Genomic DNA, 24,565 nt, shown 5'->3' on the forward strand with positions numbered 1-24,565 from the left:
AAGGTTGGCAAGGAAACCAATGTCTGTACACCCAGTAATTTGAATAATGTGAATGTGGTAGGAGTGGGTAGGTGTGTTTAGCAGGGGTGTCCAAACTTTTTTCAAAGAGGGCCAGATTTGATGAAGTGAACACGCATGAGGGCCAACTAAAATTGTTGCTTTTTTACGATTTTACCCCAAAGTTATTGAGCCTTTTTTTAGGATTGAAGTTGTTGAGCTTTTTTTTTTTACCATTTTACCCCAGATTAGGCCCCCCAAACGCACTTTGGACATGCGCCTGATTAGGGGAAAATGAAATGTGAGTTTGGAGATAAAAGTGGCTGTGTACTAGGGGAGACAGAGGGCAGCTTCGATGAGCACAGACCCAGCAATCTGGAAATTGTATATAGGAAGACAGCCCGCTGGTGCAGAGGTTAAAATGCTGGACTTGGACCCAAGAGAGACTGCAGTTCAAATCCCCACTTGGCCATAAAGCTCACAGGGTGACCTTGGGCCAGGCGCTCGGTCTCAGCCTAACCTACCTCAAAGGGCTGTTGTGGGGCTTAATTGAGGGGAACCAGGTAGGATGCCTCGAGCTCCTTGGAGAGAAAGGTGGGATATAAATGCAATCAAACAATCAATCAATCTGGAGTGGGTGTTACTGAGATTGCTGGATCTGATGAGCTCCTGGGTGGGGGTGTCAGTCAATTCTTTTGAGGACAAAGCGTCTTTAAAGATAGGAGGGATGGGGGGGGATATCTGTTGAAGTCCCTTTTAACCAGGCTTTTGGTTGATTGGATTGACATCCTACGTCCTTTTAAAACGTGGGGTGTTGTTGTTGTTTTTTTGGTGGTGGTGTGTTATTGGGTTGTTGTTTTTATTTTGATTATATATTTTATGGTTTTTACCAGCATGCGCTTGACCAAACTGTGGGAGGCAGTGGAAGACAGGAGTGCCTAGCGTGCTCTGGTCCATGGGGTCACGAAGAGTCGGACATGACTAGACAACAGCAACAACATTTTGATTTTGTTCTTTGAACCGCCCAGAGACCTCTGTGTATAGGGCAGTATATAAATTCAATAAATAATAATATAAGGCTAGAGGTGGAATTAAAAGTGTGTTGCTGGAGTGGGGGGCGGGGGGAAATGTTCCTGAGAGAGACATAAAATGGAGATACTGTAATTATAACCGCGGCGTGTCATCTAAATTTAGCAATATCGAAGGACTGGTCGATATAGTTACAGGCATAGTGAGGGTTGAAAGCGAGTGGACGTGAAGGGTCAGTAAAGATTAATCATCATTACGATCATCATCGTTATTGTACCTGGAGGAGGAGGATGGGTGTGTGTGAAGGGAGAAATGGGGTTTGAAGAGGGGGACGGAACGGGTCTGACTCTTGACTGAAAGAGGGAGGAGCCGGGGACGCGCTTGGCGAGGGCGCGCTTTCCTGTCCCCGAGGGGGGGGGGGCGGCGGAATGGTGTCCAATTTTGCGCGGGAAAAGAGACGGCCGCGCGCCTAGCCATGGGGGACGTGGCGTTGGCAACTCGCACGGTGAGCGCGCGCCCCCTGGGATGGGGCGGGAAGGCGTTTCATGTGGTTGAAATGTGTGATGGATTCAAGTGAAAAAAGAAGGGGGGGGTTGACAGTAGTGAGCTATGAGGGGGCTAATTTTAACGCACACATACTCTCTCTGCCTTGCTAATTAACCCCCTCATAGCTCACAACTATAATAAGTATCACAAACACCGCCTCAAAATGTGTGTGGATGAGGATGGGGAGGTCGTTGAGGGTGCTGGGAACCAAGGAGGAGCAGGTGGGCTTGTAGCTGTGAGGTGGTGTTGGGATGGGGGGTGGGGAATGGGAGGCCTGGCCTGAGGTACGAAGAAAAGGTGGCAAGGTGATAACAACATTGGGAGCAACAAGTTGACCTAAATTTTTGAGGTCAGCTGGGAGGGAAGGTAGAGGAAAGAACTGTGGAAGAAGGGGGCAGAAGTTTGGGGTCAGGGGTTTTCCTTGTTTGTTGAAATTTACATAATGGGCTTTCCCCACAGATCTATGAGGTAGAAAAAGAAAAGAGAACATCACATCGTTTCAGGGATATACTGCATGGATAGGCACCAGGACTAAATAACAATGGAAACTATCCATTTCCCTAAATTTCTAGCTGAAATCCACATCATTCATTTAAAGCTTATCTGGTGCACATTTAAAGCACATGACCCCCTCCAAAGAAGGGCTTGGATTTAACTTTAGCTTCATTTAATGTCTCAATTTCCCTTTCTGTAAAGTCTGGGTAGTATAACCTACATGGCCAAAGTGTTCTAGTGCTGAAGGCCAAAACAGATAATCTGAACAGCATCTTTTAGTGGGGGAGACTACAATAATTGCATCTGAATACAATTTCTTTTTATCTGACCTGTGAAGCAACATGGCCCAGAGTCAGCATTATATATTATAGCCTCTATGCTTAATTGATGTACATGCTCTTATTCTACCCTCTAGTGGCCACTGAGAACACATGTATATTGCTCATGGCCTTGTGGCTTTCAGGTTGAGGGAACCTTCTGTTGAGCAAAATCTTCAATGGTCAGAATAAAGCTAGGGTTTTTGTATATCATATAGAGAAACATTAGGGGCCAAATCAAAGGCATTCAGTTGATGCGAGGCATTTTGGAAACCTCCCACCTGAGGGAAAAACTCTGTGAAGAGATAATGATGCTGGCAGTGGTGCTGCCTGATACATTCTAATCCACTTTTTACCTTGCTGCCAGGGATTACAGAATCTAGGGCTGCTGGAGGAGAAAGGCTTTGCTATTCAGTATACTTTGCCAGTGTTTTCCCCAAATATTTTCTTCCCCTAGGACAGACAACATTTGTTGTTGCAAGCTGTTTTCTTCCGAAGGATTTTCTCCCTCCAGGTTTGCTGTGATTCCCCAGCCAAGATTTCAGAATTTACTCCTGGATTAAGAGTGCCTGATCCATTCAGTTTCAGGAAGCAAAAGTAGAAAAAACCCCAGTAGCAGATATTTATTTCTAGGACTGATAACCTTTATATAGAACTCGTCTGGATGAGAAAAATCCTAAAATAAAACCTCCTTATAGTTATTTCTGATTTTCGAACCTTTTAGAGAAAGAACCCTGCTTGGAAATTCAAAATAGACACAGTAAAAAAAATCATACCACAATCCTTGGGACAAAAGAAAAGCTTTGAGTAACACTGGTATTCTAGAATTGTGTGGTAGCAGTAAGAGAAACTGAATGCCGCCTTGGACCCAGAATTGCCTGTAATCCCATTGAAGCTTTTAGGGCATGACACCAGACCATCCCATTTCCAGGTGGTGGTTTCAATCCTGCCAGTGCTCAAATTAGTAGAACAGGATAGTGTGTGTCCACACTCTTCTTTCAGGACAGAATTTGTGTATATGATTACGTGTTTCATTGCATGTTTCACAAGGCTCTTTACAATTTCAGATTCTAGAATATCTATTTATTCGCCTTCGGTATGCAAAGGAAAAACAGTCAGAAGGATTTTCCACATTAGAACGGATACTTGTAGTTTCGGTGGACATTGAAGATTCTTTCCAGCGTGTGCATCATTCCCACTGTACTACTACTAGTGAGTATAGTTTAAATGGTGCCTTCAGAAGGACTCTTACAATGTCTATATTTTACAGAGGGGTAAGAAAAGAAGACAGGTGGAACTTGATAATGCCCTCATATTTACCAACTAGGAATAACCCACCCACCCGGGCAACCATTTTCAGGCCCTCTTGCCCTCTGCATGACTACCAATAGTTTGGATGACTGTTTCCAGCTTTCCCATTGTACTGTCATTTTACTCAGCGAGGTTAAACTGATTTGTGTTTTCATCACAGTGCCAGCCCAATACATTTTGCTGCTTGGAGCAAAGGACAAAAAGTCACTCCCTCCTATTTAATACAAAAAAGCTGACTTGATTGGCAGTTAAATCTTACTAGAACACTGGCTACAGGTCTGCATTGTTCACTGTACAGTGGTACCTCGGGTTACAGATGCTTCAGGTTACAGACGCGTCAGGTTACAGACTCCACTAACCCAGAAATAGTACCTTGGATTAAGAACTTTGCTTCAGGATAAGAACAGAAATTGTGCGGTGGCGGCGTGATGGCAGTGGGAGGCCCCATTAGCTAATGTGGTACCTCAGGTTAAGAACAGTTTCAGCTTAAGAATGGACCTCCAGAACGAATTAAGTTCTTAACCCCAGGTACCACTGTACATGTAGGCAGGAAGCTAGCTTAAGAGGTGCAAGGCAGGCCACTTGGCACACATAGTCCTGTCCTCCCAGCACTTACCACTTGAGGTACTCACTCTCCCTCATGCTACAACCAGTCTTGAATCTCCTATTACTGCTGTCGTGAAGCAGATTTTACATACATTTCTGCTGTAACTGAGTTGTCACAGACTTTACTTTTTGCATTCCGCTGCCATTTAACTCTGACTTTTACCTTTTACCTTTTCCTCCTGACACCTGATCACACTCCATGCATCAGATGAAGAGAGCTCTCATCCACAAAAGGTTATATGGCATAATAAAAACGAGTTAGCCTTTAAGGTGCCACAAGACTATTTGGTGGTTTTGGTGCAATAGACTGCATGTCTGGAAGCTGTATTTTGATGTGTCATTATTCATAGAACTTAACAGAAATCTGAAATAAAATACAGTAAATAAAAGTTGTCCCTTGTTTGTTCCTTGCAGTTTCAGCAAAAGGTGACTTCTGCTACAAACTTCTCAGTGATCAGATGTGTAGAGGTAAATAGCCTTTCAGTTACCAATGTCTGAAAGTTCCAGATTGTGGCTGTAGATTTCCTGATCTTGGAGACAGCTCAGGCTTAAGGCTTGTATCCCATAATAATGTCCTAAGTTACAGGTAGCTTTAGAAGGCCCAGGCAGTGCTTGAATTTATGGCAGGGGGAGGCAGGGGCAATCTCTTACCTTTTTTGACATCTAATGTTTTTAGAAGACTACAGTGGGGCATGATTTGTCTGAAACGGGGTGAGGGGAATCACGAGTTGAGCCGTGTGGAATCAGTTCAGGCCTGTCCTACCTTACTCCTCATAATATAACCATGGCCTTAGGTAGGAAATTGTTCACATGCTATGCTAACATCAGTGTGGGAGAGTTTTAATGCCTAGTTGCTTTTCTTCCCATAATGAAGTTAGTTGGTGCCAGGTAATTTCACAGTTTCTGCGCAGCAAGAACAGCAGTGTTCCCCTGAGATTTATCTGTGTCTCCTCCTTCACACTAATAAAATATGGTAAAGCTGTCCTAAATATAAACCTTGCTAGTTTCATTTTAGAGCCAGAGTTGGAAGAGACTAAAAAAGGCCACAGTTCAGTCCTCATATGCCCAAAGACAGGACCACCCACCTCCCCTCCCTTGACCCATACAATCCTGACCACCACCCACAGAACACTAACTTGGGATGCTTCTGGCAAGTAAACAAAGCCACAGATTGCTATAAGCGATCAGTCAGACATAGGGATTCCCCCCTGAGTCCTAATATTGCAAATTCACTCAGCGCTTACTGGTCCAGACATAATACTGGCTTCCTTTTAAGCATAATTAAGAAGCCAACAGTGTGAATGTGTGCTCCATCTTTTTTGGGTGGCTATGTGTTCTACTCTGTAAGCCAGATAGTCTTCTGTAAAGGGCAGACCTCGGTTTGAAAGATTACCTGGTCAAAGTCCTGTTTAAAGATAAAGAGCGAAAAGAAGAGGGGGGGGGGCTTTGAAATTACCCACCACCAGTTAGCTCCTGGACAGCAGACTGACCACTGGTCACTAAATCTTCCCAAATATACTGTAGTGGTCATCTCCCTATGCCTTAAGCACCATTAAGGGAAAAGCCAGTACCAGCCTTATTCACTGTTAATGCTGGGTTCCTGTTAGCCAGCACCTGGAACCAACATTAAAAGGTCTGCACCATCCCTGAGTCATTGTAAGGAAGATGTATTGTGGACAGCTACATACACACCTCTGTTCCATGTCTTCTAACCATAGTTTCATCCAGAGAACAGGATTTATTTGCTGGCCTTAACAATGTTTGTCTTACATTAGTAATTTTCCTTCCTGCAGAAATGAAAGATTTGCTGCCTTTATGCCAGAGCAAAGCCTTGAGTGGAAGGGGGTGTCCCCATGAATGTATAGACATCATGCCTTTTCAACTCTCCTTTGAGGTTAGACTCTTTTGTGGACTTGGCCCTTAATTCTCAAACCTGGTGCAAATTATCCTGCAGAGCCTGGATGATATCTTAGGTTGTGCACATATTACCACCTTAATACACAGCTGGGTTGTTCTTTTTCTCAATTTGGATCAAAACAGGATGGGGAAAAACACATCAAAATGCAGTATTTCATTAGAAACTGCAGGAAAGATATGGATTGTGGCTAATGACTTGTGTTCACTTCTTCCCAAACTAGCAGTTGGAGCACACTAGATGCAGTGTAAATGGGAATGTGTACACAATGTGGACAACCCATGCGATGGCATTGGACATATCGATGCCAGCCCTGTGAACAATTATGAGGACATATTGGCCTGTCTGCAGTTTTGCTAGCTATAAATCTCTCTAAAATCCCTCCTGCTGCTTTTCCTCAAACACTGATGCCCTATAAGATCTGGCCTGCAATATTTCAATTAGATTTCCTGTGAGGCCTCTGGTTAGAAATGTACTGCAACTGCATCTAAGAGCAAGGTGTTATATCTTTCCATGTAACAATGAAAGCTTCATAGCTCTTTGCTATAAGATCAAGCCCCAGGAGGGTCTGCTAGTTCTTTTTTTTGGGGGGGGGTGTCTTTTTTTTGCAACTGCCTGAACTTGAAAGTTGCCTCTAGTTTTTTTTACTAATAGTTGCTTGCAAATAAATATGTTACCTCTGTTCCTGCAGAGGACTGAGGGCCAAACTAGAGGTGATGTTAACTGTTTTGTTTTGGTTTTTTTAACAACCATAGTCTAAGTCGATGTTTTCATTTCTAAAAGTCTTGGGCCTCTGAACTCACATCTCCAAAAGCCTCTGGCTTTTATGTTGCCAGTCTTCACAACTGTGAGAGGGTGGCAATCTGCAGCTGTCCCTTTTTCATGTACTGTATCTTGGCCTCTTGCCTTCTCTTCAGAGAGATGTTTAGGTAGGATAGCTTTGTAGACCAGCCCTACTTATCTGCCCTACAAAACTGAAACCTGTTCCAAAACTGCCGTTGCTGTCACAGTGTTTTCTAGAACATATGTACAGTAAAATGGGCTATATAGATGCCTAAAATCCACAGAAAACTGCTGGGAGGCAGGGAGTTATTCCTGCACCACCACCATAAATGTAAAGCACATTAGTTCTTCTGGTACAACTATCCCCAAAGTTAAAGTCAGTGGCCTGATTCTTCTTTACAGCATAATGACAGGTTCAAGGACCTAGATTCCAATTTGAACTGGTGAGTGAAAAAAATCCCCTTGCACGGTCTCTCTTATGTAAGGCAGTGGGTTGTGCCATGTGCAAACAAGATGTATTAAAAATTTATTGGTTCCCACATTTCAAAAAACAGACAGTAAGAGGAAACGGGAGTCTTGTTTGTTTGAAATATAAAGTGCTGCACTTCACAGGTCCTGGTTGGCTTAAAGTGCTTTACAGTAACAAAGAAAGAATTGCATGCCCTCGCCTTTCCCTCACCAGTGTTTTCAGTCTCTAAATTGAAACTGAGGATTTGATGGCCACGCAAAGCGGTGACGTGAAATAAATTGAGATCTTTGGTAGCTTACGGAATAAAATACAGCTTTAAGGCAAAGTTTTTGGAAAGGGGCTCTTAACATGGTGCATCTTGTGGCTTTTCAGCTTGATGAGAAATCTGGAGCTATCGAGGAGGACTGTTTGGCATTGAAGCAATTCATCCACCGGATCAGCCTTACACACACAACAGTAAGATTCCACTTCTGTGTTTGGTTTTGTAGAATATCATTCCATCTGAAGCCTCCTCAGGCCTAGTTGATTGAAAACAGGGGTGCTACGTTGGGGGGCTAGGAAGATGTTCAAGGAGCTGAATAAGAGGATAGTTCTCATTCTTGACCTTTGAAGCAGTCCAGGTGCTAGACCTGGGGTCAGCAAACATTTTTAGCAGGGAGCCGGTCCACTGTCCCTCAGACCTTGTGGGGGGCCAGACTATATTTTTTGGGGGGAAATGAATGAATTCCTATGCCCCACAAATAACTCAGAGATGCATTTTAAATAGAAGAGCACATTCTATTCATGTGAAAACACACATTGATTTCCAGACTGTCCGCAGGCCGGATTTAAAGGCAATTGGGCCAGATCTGGCCCCCAGGCCTTAGTTTGACTACCCGTGTGCTAGGAAACCCCCCCCCCCCAATGTTGTTTGACTTGATTTTATTCATTTTATTTTCATACAAGGGAGGAAATGAATATTTTGCAGTTCTTATACAATATGAAGAATGCCGACATGGGGCTTGGTGTGTACACACATTGTGTCTAAAGGTATTTAAAAGGGAATGAGATTAAATGGGTTTAGTGCCTGCCACATCTGCCATGCTTTATTGGTTGCTGGCAGAGCTAGGACGTGAAGTGGACAGAACTAGGCATGCACACAGCCATTGTCTGCATGTAAACCTATTGTTTACTCTGGGTTTCATGCAAAGTTTACTCTGCATTTCTTGAGGAGTGATTGCTTAATGATAGCATGCCAGTAAGCACAGGTGCAAAGTTAACTGGAATATATGAGGGCTGTAGGTTGATTGACAAAAGAACAGGCAGGAAGGGGAGAGACATAGCTAGTACTTCAGTATTACTCCCAGCCCCCAGTCAACACACCACCTAGACACTGAAAACAAATGTGCACCAGCCTAAGTGTGTTCTGTAAAAGTAGAGATTGTTGGGGATGAGAACCTCATGGAAGCCATATCTCCAACTCAGAAGCCATGCCTCCCAATGTCAGGATTGAGGACTAACATAGCACTTTCTGAGAGGTATTCTTCCTTCAGCCCACCCACTATGCTGCAGGAAAGGCGGGGGGGGGATACTTACCAACATTTTCAGATTAAACTCTTGGACGTAGGTTATACTGCAGGATGTAAAATTACTTTGTGTTTCGTATGGCTCACCTGTACTTAGTTATAGCTACAAATATATTGATTACTGTGGGGATCCCATCTCTTCTTACCCAGTCTTACAGGCAAAGGCTGTATGCATGCAAAAGTTCCCAAGTTCAGTCCCTGCCATCTTCTGGTGGGGCTGGGAAAGGCTCCTGTCTGAGACCTTGGAGAGCTACTGCCAGACAGTGTAGACGAGGGATGGTTAACATTTTCCAGGGATTGACAGGTGGCAAACGCTCTGGGGCCACATGTCGAAGTGTCCATGGCTGAAGTGCAAAAGTGGGTGGGTGAAGTGCAAAGGTTGGGCATGGTAGAAGCCAGTATTTCTTGCCATTACAAATTATTTGTACTATTTGTCACCACTTATTCATTTCCCCTTGTTTCTTATGAACTTCCATCACAGCCCCCATATTCCTTATTAATTTTCACTCCTTCTTTACTAAAACATTCTGCTTTTTGCCTGGCTTACCATGGGCACTGCAGTCTCTCAGCACTTCTCCATCCTAGCACAGATCGGGATGCAGATCTTCCCTGCCCATCCCCCCCCAGATGACACAAGAGGCAAAACTGAGCTTAGATGGACCCATTGTCTGTCTTGATAGAAAGCCACTTCCTATGTTTCTTTGCTGTTTTGAGTCTAATTTGAATTCTCTACTGCTCTGCTCCGTAGGTAAAATTTCATTATTGTGTAAAAGTGAACGGCTCAATCTCTGCTGAGACTTATAAGTGAGTAAATGTTTCCACCACGAAGTAATATTGATAGCTGTAAAAGGTTTATAAGGTTCAGTTGTTCTGCCAGTTGACATGAAACAATAGTTATCACGCCTGCTGAAAAGGCGGGGAAAGAACCCAGCCCCTGGCCTGGCAACAAGAGAGCTGAGGCATGCCTTTTCTCTATTGGTGTGGGAGATACCTGAAACACCTGCTATCCATGACTGAGTTAACCATGACCCTGTATAGCATAATCATTGTAAGATACTACAAGGGACCTGAACTTCCACCTCCCCCAAAATAAAAACAATATTGCATCCTTTACCTGCTAGCAGGGCAGCTCCTGCTCAGGGTTGCAACCCAAACATGTATCTTGAGGTACTTGGGGCTTTCTTTCATCAACATAAGTCCAAACTGCTAAACCTAGATGTCTTTATTGTCTTTTGTTGTCACTTCAAAAGCCTACAGGCACACTTCAATCTCAAATGTATATATGGTTTCTAAACTAAACATTTTAGGGCCAACGTACTTACAGGTTTTCCTTGAGTACAGGAGAGGTTGTGAAAGTTTCTATCAATCTCATTTGGTCTGCAGAATTGCCCGTGTTGAATTCTGCAGGCAGGTCTGTCCTGGTGGCTTTGCTGTTAGTTCCTACTCAGTGTGTGCCAAGAACAAAGGATGTCCTGTTCTCCTTTCAATGGCTTCAGAAGAGTCTGAAATTTAACTGCCCTGAATAAGTTGCCAATGATTTGGCACTTGGCAGTGTGGCCTATGTTAGGCTGAACAGGCTCTTATTTAACATTAAGGCTGTGTGTGCACTCCTGTTTACTCTGCATCCAATGTGCACCTGCTGCTGGTTTGTGAAGTGTGCACACAATGTTAGCCACAATCCGTAACTATCCTGTCATTTCTTAAGAATACTGCATTTTTATGTGTTTTGCTCCATACCAGCTTTGATCTGAATTGAGAAAAAGAATGACCTAGCAACATTTTAAGGCAACAATATGTACATAGCCAGTCTTGCAGCTCTAAAGCCCAATCTCATTTTTCTGGTAAAAAGTGGGGCGGGGGGGGGGGAGATGGATGGTACTGCCCAGACTTCCTTTATGTTAAATTGTTTGTGTTAGAATTTTTGTTCCTAATCTCAAAACATAATCTTCATCTCCCTTTTATCAATACCTCTAAAATCTCACGCACCATTTTGTTGAATATAAAAGACAAAGGAAGAGCTGTTTTGATTCTCTATTTTAGCTTAAAAAGAAAAGGTCCATAAGAAAAAACTGCAGAATCCACATTTTACAGATACTTCTGGATTTTTCTATGTCTTGTCTGCAGGTCAGAGTGTTTTCAGTAGTGCATTTAGTTAGCTCCTTTTCAGGGAGGAGTTGTTATTCACTTTTGGCAAGTGGCTATCAGCAGTGAAGTTGTAAGCATATACACCCCAGTGTAATTTGTATGTTAAAGGTCCTGAAACTATCAGAGGACTCTAAACATAATTATATTGCACTCTCTATAACTGAAAGCTAATGAACTTCCCAATCCTGGGAGAATCTGAAAAGCAAAGCAAAACCCAAAGCAAATCCGCTGCTGCTGTTTCATTTCTCTTCAGTGCCCTAAATGGTAGCACTCTATTCTGTGACATGTTGTAGGTCCCACTTATTTATATTATTTATCTCCATTTGTCTCTCTCTTTCCCCTTCAAAAGATGGATATGGTGTCCAGGTCCAAGCTATTATCCCTAAAGTTCAAGTGCCTTAAAGTTCTTGAAAATTGACTGGCTCAGTCATAAAACTTGGTCATGCTGCAGCATATTCTGTGTTGCTCCTTTTAGAATGTGTGCAGTGCTAATTGAAAATTGTGAGCATTGGTTGCTAAGGAAAGGGTCTTGTTTATTTATTTTTATTGGTGTTCTGTTTCATGATAAAACACAACAAATGCTGTGATTGTTCAAAATATATATTCCTTCTGCTGCTAGCACAGAGAGGGGAGCTGCCACATGTTTGCCAGGTGGGACAAGACTACTGAGTGAAGGGAATCACTTTGTGAGGTGAGGAGTTGGAGGAAGGGGTCTGTACTGCAGGCACTAAGTTAGCAGTTACTGTTGAGCACTAATAAAGGAGATGGGATTCAGGGACACTAGTGGAATGTTTGGGATTGTACGAGGCATGATGAAAAGATTAAAAGGGGGCAGAACTGTTATTCTTCCTGTTTTACAAAACTGGAGCCAAAAGATTTTGGGCACAATGGACTGGAAGTTCTTTTGTACAAGCCGCGTGTCAGCTTACGGGAACTCTGCTAGAGCACTGTTGTAGGTGACCTTAGTAAGTTTCCATTGCTGGCCGAATTTGAATTTAGGATGAATGCCAGACATTGAGAGGGTTAAGCAATGCTGCTGCAGGGTGAAGGAGTCTGGGCGCCAGAATATTTGCTTCATCTCCTTAATCTTCTGGTCACAAAGCCCTGCTTTAGGCACCTCAGTTATTTGCTTGCAAAAATACTGGCTGAGATGTTTTTTTTAAAAAAGAAGAAGAGAACACCTTATTTCATAAGCAGTCTGTGTAGCCACCTGGTGGACATGGGTGCCGAGAGCTGGTTGTGTAGTAAGGATCCCTGGCTTTTGTCAAACAAGCACCTTAGAAAAACCAAAGCTAGTCGCCAAGTGGGACCTGCCATAGGCACCTATGAGACAGTGCCACATACCCACAACCCCTAAATATGTCTTCAGATGTCCTCCAGGTGGCCATGGAAAATTAAGGGACTCTGAGTGGATAATTGTGGGGGAGGGCGCCAAGGCAGGCTGGATGGCTTGAAACCCTAAACAAAAGGCTTCCCATTAGAAAATAAGGATACACTGCAACATTTTGTTGCAGGCTACACTTGTCTTATTGACTGTAAGAGATTTTCACCATGCTTTGCTACACAAAGTGGTGTGTGTGTACAACTTAGCCTGTGACAAAAAGAAGGTGCTATGCAATCCCATGTATGTTTGCTCAAAAATAAATTACAGTGTTCTAATGAAATTTATGTGAGTCTGTGTAACTTGAGCAAATTATAACCAGTCACAAAATGTGGGGTTTTTTTCCCTGGTTGCATAATTTGAATTTGTTTAGCTCACAGACGTGACAAACCTAATAGAGTGCTGATTGATACAAAAGTATCTGAACTGTCAACGCAGTACAGGTCTGTTAGCTGCAGGTGGATGTCAGATGTGGCCTGAAAACACGATGGTTTAGCCCTGCCTTCCTCAAGCTGGTGCCCTCCATGTTGGCTGGGGCTGATGGGAGTTGCAGTCCAAAACACCTGAGGGACACTAGGTTGGAGAAAGCTGGTTTAGCCCATGGCCAGTCTTGCCTTCCTCCTGCTATTTCCTTGTTTTCTTCCTAAACCCCTTTGTCCCTTTCTTTTGTGTGTATGATCAGGTCAGCAGCCAGGGATGTGCCTTCATCTTGTGACAAAATCCACCCCATGACTGGTGAGCCAATTTGCCTCTTAATTCCAGATGAGGTAGCTGAAAGAGGCTTCAGTGGAGAGCTAAGGCTCATGCCTGTTGTCTCCCTGTGTCCCTGCCAGAAACCATACCCTAACAAGCCAGCACAAATAGCTGCTGTCTCTGTATCCTTTGCTGTGATCAGTGAGTGTAAGGTCAAAGTGAATCTTGAAGGGGATCGAGATACGGATATGCTCGTACCCCTTCCAATCTGCACCCCATCCCGAGAGACGAGGGTAGGGTGAGCAAGAATTACTCACCTCCGTCACTGGTGTTGTGCAATGCCAGGTCTATAGGCAACAAAACCACCACCCTGCGAGATTTCTTCATCTCGCAGGGGGTCGACCTGGCTTGTGTGACGGAGACCTGGGTGCGCGAAGGGGATACTGTTACCTTATGAGAGATGGCGCCCCCGGGTTTCTCCTTCCTCCACCAGTCGCGGACTGTGGGCTGGGGGGAGGGGTGGCATTATTAATCCGGGAAGATTGTTCTTTCAGGGCTCTACCATCGCCATCGATCCCCGGCATTGAATGTGTTGGCCTAGTGTGGGGCTCCGAGGTGAGCTTGGCTGTCTGGCTGGTGTACCGGCCACCTAGCGCACCAGCAGCCACCCTGTCAGGCCTGCTGGAGGCAGTGGCTGGCTGGGCCTTGGAGTTCCCTAACCTATTGGTATTGGGGGACTTCAACATCCATGCTGATGCCACTCCCTCCTTACAGGCTCTGGACCTGGTGTCTTCCATGGCGACACTAGGGCTCTCCCAGTTTGTTTCGGGCCCCACACATCAAGCAGGCCACACGCTGGATTTGATCTTTGGCGTCGGTATAGATGTGATCATGTTTCCTTCGATGAAGGTGCCATGGTCTGATCACTATGCTCTGAAAGCCAGGATTGACGTTCCACCCCCACCCTGCTTGGGTGGCGAGCCGATTTGGGCTCGCCCGCAGAGGCTGATGGACCCTGATAGATTCCGTCAAGCCTTGCGGGACCTTTCTCCCCCTGGCGACTCATTGACTGAGCTTGTTGAGGGCTGGAATACCCAGCTCCTGGCAGCCATCAATGAGATCGCACCTAAGCGCCCTCTGCGACCCCGCAGAAACCGGGCTCCCTGGTTTACCGAGGAGCTCTGGAAAATGAAGCAGGACCTCAGACGGCTAGAGCGAGTATGGCGGGGTGCCCGTGACGGAGCTTCAAGAACATCTTATAGGGTTTTTATGAAAACCTACGAGATGGCAGTGAAGGCCGCTAAGAAGTCCTACTTCTCGGCCTCCATTGCATCCGCTAGCTCTCGCCCGGCGCAATTATTTAGTATAATTCGGTCTTTAACGTCCCTCGAAGGACAGCCAAATTTAAATAACAATTTGACACACAGCTGTGAGGCATTTGCGAGCTTTTTTGCGGAGAAGGTCCTGTTGCTCTGCCATGACCTCCCTGCCAATTTGGATACAATAAAGGAACTGGAGGCCCCTCGACTGTCCTCGGGTCCAGTATTGGACCACTTTGACCGGATATCCCCAGCCGATGTGGACAGACTCCTCCGAGCTGGAAAGCCCACCACTTGTCCTCTCGACCCGTGCCCGTCCTGGCTGATTAGAGCGTGTCCAGACGAGGTGCGGGCCCCCCGGGGGATATCATCAATTTGTCCCTTGGCACTGGGACATTCCCAGGGGAACTGAAGGAGGCAGTGGTGCGCCCGCTTTTAAAGAAAACATCATTAGATCCCTTAGATCTATCCAATTACCGCCCGGTTTTGAATCTTCCATTCCTGGGTAAGGTGATTGAGAGAGCGGTTGCTGAACAGCTTGGTAGATTTCTGAATGAAACATTGGCTCTGGATCCATTCCAGTCCGGCTTCCGCGCTGGTCATGGGACTGAGACGGCTCTGGTTGCCCTAACAGATGATCTCCGCAGGCAGCTGGATTGAGGCGGGTCGGGGCTGCTGATTCTTCTAGACCTGTTAGCAGTCTTTGACATGGTCGATCACGAACTTCTGGACCACCGCCTTGCTGACGTGGGGATCCAGGGCACAGTCCTTCAATGGCTGCACTCGTTTCTCTCTGGTCGGGGACAGAGGGTGGCGCTTGGGGGGGAATTGTCATCCCACCACTCCTTGGTGTGTGGAGTGTCCCAGGGTGCGATAATCTCCCCGATGCTTTTTAGCATCTTTATGCGCCCCCTCGCCCAGCTTGTCTGGAGTTTTGGGCTGGGCTGCCATCAGTATGCCGATGACACCCAACTCTATCTATTGATGGATGGCCATCCTGACTCGGCCCCAGACACACTGATCAGATGCTTGGAAGCTGTGGCTGGATGGTTACGTGGGAGCCGGTTGAAGTTAAATCCTTCGAAGACAGAGGTCCTCTGGCTGGGACGGGACAATATGGGATTGAGGGGGCAACTCCCATCTCTTGCGGGGGTGCAATTAGTGCCAGCACCGTCCGTTAAGAGTTTGGGTGTAATCTTCGATACCTCCCTCTCCATGGAGACGCAGATTGCAGCTATAACAAAGGCAGCATTTTTTCATCTCCGCCAAGCTAAGCAGTTGGCTCCTTACCTCTCTCGCCCTGACCTAGCCACTGTGATCCACGCGATGGTCACCTCCAGACTGGATTATTGTAACTCGCTCTACGTGGGACTGCCCTTGAGACTGACCCAGAAACTCCAGTGGGTGCAGAATGCCGCAGCGAGACTCCTTACGGGGTCTTCGCTGCGAGATCACATTCATCCAGTGCTATACCAGCTGCACTGGCTCCCGGTGGAGTACAGGATCAGGTTTAAGGTGCTGGTTTTAACCTTCAAAGCCCTATACAGCCTAGGACCCTCGTACCTACGGGACCGCCTCTCCTGGTATGCCCCACAGAGGAACTTACGGTCTTCAAATAAAAACATCTTGAAGGTCCCAGGCCACAGAGAGGTTAGGCTGGCCTCAACTAGAGCCAGGGCTTTTTCGGCTGTGGCTCCAACCTGGTGGAATGCTCTGTCACAAGAGACAAGGGCCCTGCAGGACTTGACATCTTTCTGCAAGGCCTGCAAGAGCTGTTCCACCAGGCCTTTGGTCAGGGGGCAGCCTGACTCCCTCCTTTGGCAATCTTTACAAAACTTTAGTTTATGGTTGCCATCAATTTTGATTTTAATAAATTTTTATAATGTTTTTATAATGTTGCACTGTTTTAGTGTTGTTAGCCGCCCTGAGCCCGGCTTCGGCTGGGGAGGGCGGGATATAAATAAAATTTATTATTATTATTATTATTATTATTATTATTATTATTATTATCTATGTGGAGTAAGGTTCACTGTTTGCAGGTCTAATGTAACATAGGTGTAGCTGCCCCCCCATGAAGTAAAACAATAAAAATAACTAACTGACCAATCATGTTGGTTCTGCCCTCCCCACACCCCCTGCAACAAAAGTCCTGCCCGCCCTAACCAAGTCCTGCCTCCCACAACAAAAATCTGGGCTACGCCCATGTACTGTAATAATACCACCATTCATTTGCTTATTTTTTCCTTAGCTAGTAATATATCTTTCTTTATGACCCAGCAGGTCTGCCTGTATTGTTCTCCACAAAGGAAGCATCATGTTCTTTTTTTAAAGATCCTTCATGTCTAATAGCATGGGAGAAATATGGCTATCAGGCAACACTGAATTCAGATCCCCATTGGGAAGAAGGTAAAGATGATATATTTGTCACTTGCACAACTACCTGTGCCCAGTGTGAACATGAAAAATATATGCTATCCATGTAACTTCTCTGGGGAATCTCATGAACCCCTGGGACTGAAAGCAGAAATATTTTGTATATTATATTTTCAGTGCAAATAACAACTTTCCTATTTACCCTCTCAAGAACTCCGTAACTTAGGGTTGCCAGCAACTCATGCATAGAAGTAACAAGTAAGAAAAGAAAAATGTTCTGGTGGTATCTGGTGAACAGAAATAGCCAATGCAAGTTGTTGTTTTTAATGAAATGCAAGAGAGAAGGAGGGATTATTTGGCTAGAATGAAAGAAATTAAGCAGAAGGTTGATAGGATATCATCACTGGTTTAGGAAGAACATATGGATATTTGCACGGAAAAGCGTGATTGGACAGTATTTGGGAATAATGGAATTGTAGAGCTGGAATGGACCCTGAGGGATAATCACACTTGACTGAACAAGCATTCATGCTTGGTGAAAACTCATGCAACAACACATTTGGTGGTGGGGAAACTAGGGACCATGCAAGGAAGCATGCGACCAATATAACATGTAGTTAGGTCTCTAGGTATGGGTGAGAGAAATGAGTGGCTCACCTAAGGCCATTCACTGAGCTTCACAGCTTGAGGTTGGAATCTGTGTCTTCTGCATTCAAACTGAACACACTGCTTCTTGGTCAGTGGAGGAGTGGAGCACAGAGGCAAGGGTTAAGTCCTCCTGGAGGCAGAGTAAAAAAAATTCAGTGGCCAGCTGGAGCAGGAAGTAACTTTCCACTGACTTCTGGTTTGTGATACAGCTTGACCATAAGAGGCCAGCCACTTTCTTTAAACTGTAAACAACTTGAAACATAGAGCAGGTTAGAGAAATAGAGGGACAGGAGGGTGGTCTCCCTCCTGCAGATAGCATTAAAAAAAACCTGCCTTGATGATTCACTTGGGCTTTGGCTATATTGACATCCGTCCTCACTAGCACATGTGACTATTCCAGGATGAGGCGGGACTTGAGGGCTTGTCAAATAGCCCTGAGCTCCAGCCTCCTTTTAAAAAGAGATGCTGGCCCTACTTGATTTTTTTTATAGCTTTGCAATACAAATCTAAATATTTTTTAAAAAAAATTCTTGCACAATCATTATATGCAGGTGGACATAAGTACAAAGATGGAATGTCTTCATTTGCCCTCAAAGTGCCTTCAAATCTGCCATCTTGCACAGCAGGGGTGTTAAACTAAAGAGTTTCAAAACAAAAAGATAGGTATTTTAAAAACTGGGGTGAAGCACATACTGGGGAATTAGTTTACCTTACACCATCCAATTGCTTTGATACAGTCATTCATCCTTGGTGCTATCTATATATGCCATGTGATGTGTTCTGTCTCTTAGATACGGCAAAACCTGATATCAGATACAAGCTTCATACCAGCCACCAACAGGACTCAGATGCTCAGGAACAAACGCTACTGCTCTTCCTCTTTCTCAGCTACTCAGATCAGTTTAATGATGAGACAGTCTATAATTTCTGTACACACTGCTATTTATTTCTACATTATTCTGGGGAGTGTAATAGAATAATGTATCATATGAGTTTTGGAATGATCTGCCATCTGAAGACTGGCCAGAGATGATGAATTATTTAAACTGAGATTTAGGGTCATGTTTACCCCACACTAAAAATACAAATTCTGTGCGGATGTGGTTTTTAGAACATTTAGTGGGGCCTCACAGCTGTTGTCTCTAGAAACAAAGCAAATAATAATAATTATTATTATTTATACATTACCCTTCTTTCTGAAGAGCCCAGGGCGGCAGACAAAATGCAAATTGCCAGGGCGGGGGGAAGTGGTTTAGAGACCATTTCCCTCAAATAACTGCCCAGTTAAAGAACAATTTGCAACACTGGCTGTGAGCAGAAGGGCATGCACACAGATTCAGAATCCAGGGCATTGGAGAAGCAGAGCCAAAACAAGTGTGTGCACTCTTTTAGCTTTCCACTGCTTTTGGTCCTTAAAATGCTCAGATCCTAGAACAGATATTTGTCAATTGTTCTGGATTCCCTACTATGCATCATTATGCAGTTCTCAACATGTAATCCCCTACTTGTTTTTTCATGGTTTAAAAAAGCAGTCTTTCATATTAGAAGAGGAGGATACTGTCATTGCCATGAAAGTTTCTGCTTTGGGGGATTTGCTGAGAGGAACAGCTTCAGCTAGGTAAAGCTGCCTAGTTTAGCTTCTTCTGACTTATTTTTATCAAGCACAGCACTTAACAGTTATATTTTTAATAAACACAAGGAACCTGAGGGTGGAGACAGATCTGAGCAGTGCTTTCCCCCCTAAAAAAATGCTTAAGGGTACTCTCATTGTACGCCGGTTCCCTTGGCCAATAAAGCAAGATGACCACCGCAACCCCAGAGTCAGTGACAACTGGACCTAATGGTCAGGGGTCCCTTTACCTTTACCTTACATTTTCCTACTCATATTGAAATACTGCCCTCAATGAGGCCAAACTTAGATTCACAAAATGTTTAGGTGTATGCATACCCTTGCGTCCCCCCAGAAACTTCAACCTTTTCATTTGCTAAGTATTCCTACATTCAAACAGTATAAAGCTCATGAGTAAAAGGTTGGTCCCTATCTGACATCGTGTTACCTGGTTCTTCTCTAGAGGGCCAGTCAGGTCAATTTGTCTATATAATATCAAAAGGTGTATTTGTTTCTTTAAAACATACCTTACTGTGATCTCTGAGCTTTTGGTACATTCCTCTTGTACTAATTTTGCATATAATATTTACGGCTTGACCACTTGGCGTCCACTGCCCTTTACCTAGATTTAATCCTTTGTCATTTTCACTCTTTGTGTGATGCAGGGGACCGGCAAGTGATCCTATCACATCTCTCTCCTATCCTGTTGTGCAGCAAACAAGCTGTGAAAGGCTGCATCCAAGGAGTGGTCAATAGGATCCTGGAGCAGCATTACAAAGTGTCCCAGGTGAGAGTTCACTGCAGAAGACAAGGACCATTGAGGTTGTGGTGAGGGGCATGGGGCAGAGAGTAGGGGATCTTCAAATTCTTGTCACAGATCTGTCTCTGGAGAAGTGGTATGATTTCCAGTTCTGGCAGTGAGTCGGGACTGAGGACAGGGAAATCTTGCTCTGATTTTTATAGGCTGTAAGATGCCCAAATGCCATGCAATGCTCTTGGGTCTTCACAGGAACAGCAGAAACTGGCACAGTCTTTGCCCATTATGGTAGATGCCATTTCAAGTATAGTTTCAAGCAGCACTGACAGTGAGTTCAGAAGGAAATGCCTCCAGTCTTTGCAGGTATGGCCAGAGTGATTTATGTTACAGGTACCGTTACAACGTGCCTCTTCCACCAAGCTTTTTTTGGGGGGGGGGAGTGGTCTGGATGAATTTTATGAGTTTCCCCTTGTGGAACTGTTGTTTTATTATGTTTTTGTATCGTCTGTAATATATAGCTTATTAAGTTTGTCCTTGTTTTGTTTCCACACACTGTCCTATAACTAAGGTGAAGGCCGGTATATTCATAATAAAATAAATGTCACTGAGCAGTTGGAATTGGTGGTGTAACAACTGTGCAAATAAGCGTAGAATAAGGAAGTGAGATTTTCAAGGTTTATCCCTTGAACTTGCTTTACAAAGGCATATGTGGAAGAAGAGGGAAGTGAACTGATGAACTGAACAAACACATGTTCAAGCTATATTGATCAGAGTTAAAATACAATCTGAGAGGAGAGGGAGAAGTGGTTAGCACGTCAAAGGCAACGAGAAGCTGGTTGGTGTAGTGGTTAGTGTTGTTCCTTGACTGGGGAGACCTGGATACAAATCCCCATTGTGCCTAGTCACTCTCTCTATCAGCCTCACCTCCTTCCCAGGGTTGTTAATATAAGATGGTGTGGTGGGGGAGGGGCATGTTGTAGAGGAAATCATGTAAACTGTACTGCCTTGAGCTTCTGGGAGGAAAGGTAGGAAATAAATGTAATGAATAAATGAATAAAGTTAAATTAAGCATGCTTCCAGATTACTCCATTTAAGTGAGTCCATTTTACCTTGTGAACAGCCCTGAGATCTTTTGATAAAGGGCAGTATATAAATCTAATGAATAATAATAAAGTGACATGCTCACTTCCTCCCTCATGGAGAGTAAAAGCTACAACTGTTTCTCTCTTTTCCTGTGTTTATATTTAATTATCTGTAGGTTGCAGATACCCAGAAGTTCCAAGTGACCATCAAAGATACCTTCAACAAAGTCATTCTTAAACAGTGGAAATGTAGCAGTGCATGTGACGCCAGAAGGGCAAGTTTCTCTGCTTAAGTGTGTTTGCTGGCCATCCTTAGATCCTTGTGATATCTCCATCCATCTTCTGTTCAGAACAGTCCTGGTTGCAACTACTAGCAACAAAGAGTTAATCTTTCACGAAAATATCTATTCTAGAATCCAGCTCAGACCTCAGTCTAGCCCATTTTGTGGAGAAATACCTTTTAACGATGACTGCTGACAAGTGCACCACGTTGCCCCCAACGACAGAGGGTGCCTGGGGTGTGCTTATTGAAAATTTGTGAGTGCCTGGGCCCCCATGGCCCTGCATAGATGGCGCCTATGTCTGCTTATGGGATTGGGCTCTCAGTTCAGCCCTGGACTCACAGTGGGCTTGGCAAATCAGTCTGAGCCTCACTTGTCCTTCCTATGGTGACTGATTTCATGAAGATACATGTGACTAGATGAAATGTCTTCTCAGGTCAGGCCTGCAGAGTGAATTTGCTGAGAGAGTTCTAGTACTGTTGATCTAACACCTCCCTTACATTATTGACTCCCCTTCCTTGGAGGTTTTTAAGCAGAGGTTGAATGGCCACCTGTCATGTATGCTTTAGCTGAGATTCCTGCATTGCAAGGGGGTTGGACTAGATGACCCTTGGGTCCCTTCCAACTCTTAAGACTCTATGATCTATTGTGTGTTCCTTTCTTCTTTTGCAGCCATTGCCTAAAAATGATGAGGCAGGAGTAGGGTTGCTTAGTGCAGACCTTCCTTTACCCACCATTCACCAGAGGTTATTGGGCTCGAACTTCAGTTCTGCACAGCTGGAGCAAGGAGGAAAAGGTACATCAGAAAAGAGTGTGCATGAAGTCAAGACAGAGATCCAATGTACATTGTTGAAGTGTTTGTTTTATCAGATGTACTTAATGTAATTAAGAGAGAGAAATAAAGGCAGGGCAGAGATCCTGGAGTTTAGATGATGAGAGACACTGCCGCTCCCGATGCTGCTGCAGGTTTCCCTATAGGCCTTGGACACACACACAAAATCAGTAGTGGCTCCTTAACAATCTGCAGCTCGTTTAGTGAGTTATTTTCAGCAGTAATTACATTATATAATGCTCAAAACACAGTCCTAGCACCAGCTGGTTCTTGTGATGTTGAGGTCCTTTTGAAGTAGGATTTTGAAGGGATCAAAGGTCTGGAATATTAACCTTTAGTCTCCTTGTCTGTCTGAATTATATGGAGCTCTGTTATATGTGGTATCTGGACTCCTGATTAAACCTTTGAGAAACATCCCATCAGCTAGTCACCTGCCTTACTTTGGCTCCCAAGGCATCCAGATGAGACAACTGAAAGCCAGGGTTGAAGCTGATTATCTTAGGAACAGACTATGCTTGGTGGAGACCAGGGTGTATTTATAATTTGGGTGTACTTGGGGTGGCTGAGGTGGATTGTACAGTCATTTCTTCACCTTTCAGTAGATGAAGCTATTGGGTTACAATGTAAGTAAGAAATTATCCAGTTGAAGAAAGGGCATTGGTGGGTGGCCCCCGTTTATTAATAAAATTTTAAGTCAACTTTTGACTTGCCAGGAACCTTCGAAGCAGCAATACAGCCATCACAAGTTAATTCAAAAGCAGCATAGAAATAGTAAGAATATTTAAAGTAACACTAGCAAGTCTGTAGAAAAATCAACAGAGAACAATTCCATCTAAGGCAAAGGGACTGTGAAGGTTGCGAAGGCAAATCTGGGTTTAGAAGGCAAAGAAATCCAGAACAGACCCTCACCAGATGCTCTAAGTGAATTTTGCACGTGTGTGACATGAGATTAATTAAAGAATGAGAGAAGCATAATGGTAGTTCTGTTTCGTTGATCTAAGCTTTTGTGTTGTTTCAGCATTGTTGATTGCACCTGTACATGTTTGTGGTTCACAAATTGTACTTGAGTGTGTGGCTTCATGAACACCAAGGGTGTCCTGCCCTGGTTTTATGTTCTGCAGGATTTCTGTTTGTCAATTCAGACTGTGGTGGAATGAGCCAAAAAGGAAGCAGGGAGATCCATATGGAGGATTCAGGAGAGCCACATGTCACTGGGGTGACTAAAAGCAAGGAAAAGAACAAGAGTCTGTTAGCAGAATCAGGCACCTCTTCAAGCTCTTTCTTCTCATATCCAACTAAAATTGGGTGTGGTGCTCTCCAAGATAAAAGCCAGGTGGTGTCTGCAGGTCCTTCAGTGAAGAAAATCCGAAGCAATGAAAATCTATGGCAGGTTTGTCAAGAAATATTGCACCATGAAACCAAAGCAGAATGAAAAGGCCCATCCCAGTTCCAGTTAATAACCAAAAGAAAGCAGTGCAGGGAGTAGGTGCCACTAGTCATATGGTTAATCACCAAAGATCCCCAATACGTTGTCAGAGAAGCACCAGTGAGTTCTATCAACCCATCTGCAAAACAAGGCCAAGTGTGGAGAAGCAGTATTCACAGCTAGTTTGCAAGGCATTTTGAGAGGCCCTTTCCACTTTTCAAAACTGGGTAAATACAGATCTTCAATGGAATCAGTTTCAACAACTCTTAGTTGTCGAAACCTGTTTTTAACATGTAATGTAAAAAATGTACAAAATATTCTGGAAAGGCTGGGAAAATAAGAACGATTTCAATGGGGAATCAAAGGGCATGCTATCTAGCACCAAGCAAGGCTCTCTGGTCCTGCATTTAACAATACTAGCTCCCTGGCCACCACCCAGCTAACTTCAGAGTGTGGGAACTCAGAGGGACTCTGAATATGAACATAATATTAGGACAGGCTTCTGTGTAAATCTGAAAACAGTCTTCCCTCTGATGTCCTTATTTGATTTCACTTTTGTATTACAGGATGATCACTTTTGGAAACAAGAGGTCTCAAACTTGGCCAAGTGGACATCCTGAAATGGTTGCAGCCTGAGGACATTGTATTTCTGCATTCTGGAATTTCTGTGCAGGCCAATAAAAGGGGGGAAATCATTGATGGTCTCACTTCCCTTCTATTACAAGTTGAATTGGAGAGCAAATATATAACCTTGGCAAATAAATATCCACCACTACTGCTGGACCCAAGAAAAGTGAAATCTCCCACCTGCCTAATTTTGGAGAGAGAACCAGTTCACTGGAGTGCAGAATCCTGAAAAATTGCAGTGGTACCTCGGGTTAAGTATTTAATTCGTTCCGGAGGTCCGTTCTTAACCTGAAGCACCACTTTAGCTAATGGGGCCTCCTGCTACCGCTGCGCCGCTGGAGCACGATTTCTGTTCTCAT

The 24,565-nt window shown here is 44.3% G+C and overlaps 2 protein-coding genes across 7 annotated transcripts in view; one reads left to right on the forward strand and one right to left on the reverse strand.

The window, feature by feature from the left end:
* LOC309330474 (acylphosphatase-2-like) overlaps window positions 1-24,565 on the reverse strand; it is a 35,161-nt gene that overhangs the window by 10,035 nt on the left and 561 nt on the right. Inside the window, exon 2 of one of the 5 annotated variants that reach the window (XM_081842179.1) lies at window positions 17,602-17,722. The gene's annotated coding sequence lies outside the window, so the exon portion shown is untranslated. Of the gene's footprint in view, window positions 1-1,303; window positions 1,416-10,355; window positions 10,736-17,601; window positions 17,944-24,565 lie in introns of those variants that run through there. The other 4 variants (XM_081842178.1, XM_081842181.1, XM_081842183.1 and 1 more) reach the window with 4 other exon arrangements.
* On the forward strand, window positions 419-24,274 carry TOP6BL (TOP6B like initiator of meiotic double strand breaks). 2 transcript variants are annotated; one of them, XM_081841913.1, is made up of 16 exons: window positions 419-1,258; window positions 3,452-3,596; window positions 4,716-4,769; window positions 6,095-6,195; window positions 7,841-7,924; window positions 9,782-9,837; window positions 11,798-11,869; window positions 13,242-13,433; window positions 16,829-16,977; window positions 18,384-18,521; window positions 19,867-19,988; window positions 20,211-20,321; window positions 21,217-21,315; window positions 21,994-22,117; window positions 23,275-23,543; window positions 24,146-24,274. In XM_081841913.1, exons 3-16 carry the CDS (start codon window positions 4,760-4,762, stop codon window positions 24,197-24,199), a joined length of 1,581 nt encoding a protein of 526 aa, XP_081698039.1. In that variant the 5' UTR covers window positions 419-1,258; window positions 3,452-3,596; window positions 4,716-4,759; the 3' UTR covers window positions 24,200-24,274. The 2 variants fall into 2 exon arrangements, with proteins under 2 accessions (XP_081698039.1, XP_081698038.1); XM_081841912.1 differs by lacking the exon at window positions 419-1,258 and adding an exon at window positions 1,428-1,531.

Source organism: Podarcis erhardii (genome assembly GCF_964252035.2).
Source record: "Podarcis erhardii genome assembly, chromosome: 15".
NCBI classification, from domain to species: Eukaryota; Metazoa; Chordata; class Lepidosauria; order Squamata; family Lacertidae; genus Podarcis; species Podarcis erhardii.

Bases quoted from the DNA above. Each gene is read 5' to 3' on its own strand.
- TOP6BL (XM_081841912.1), top strand. From the start codon at position 1,502: ATGGGGGACGTGGCGTTGGCAACTCGCACG. The intron at 4,770-6,094 runs GTAAATAGCCTT...TCCTTCCTGCAG, and splicing joins CAGTGATCAGATGTGTAGAG to AAATGAAAGATTTGCTGCCT. The intron at 6,196-7,840 runs GTTAGACTCTTT...GTGGCTTTTCAG, and splicing joins CTTTTCAACTCTCCTTTGAG to CTTGATGAGAAATCTGGAGC.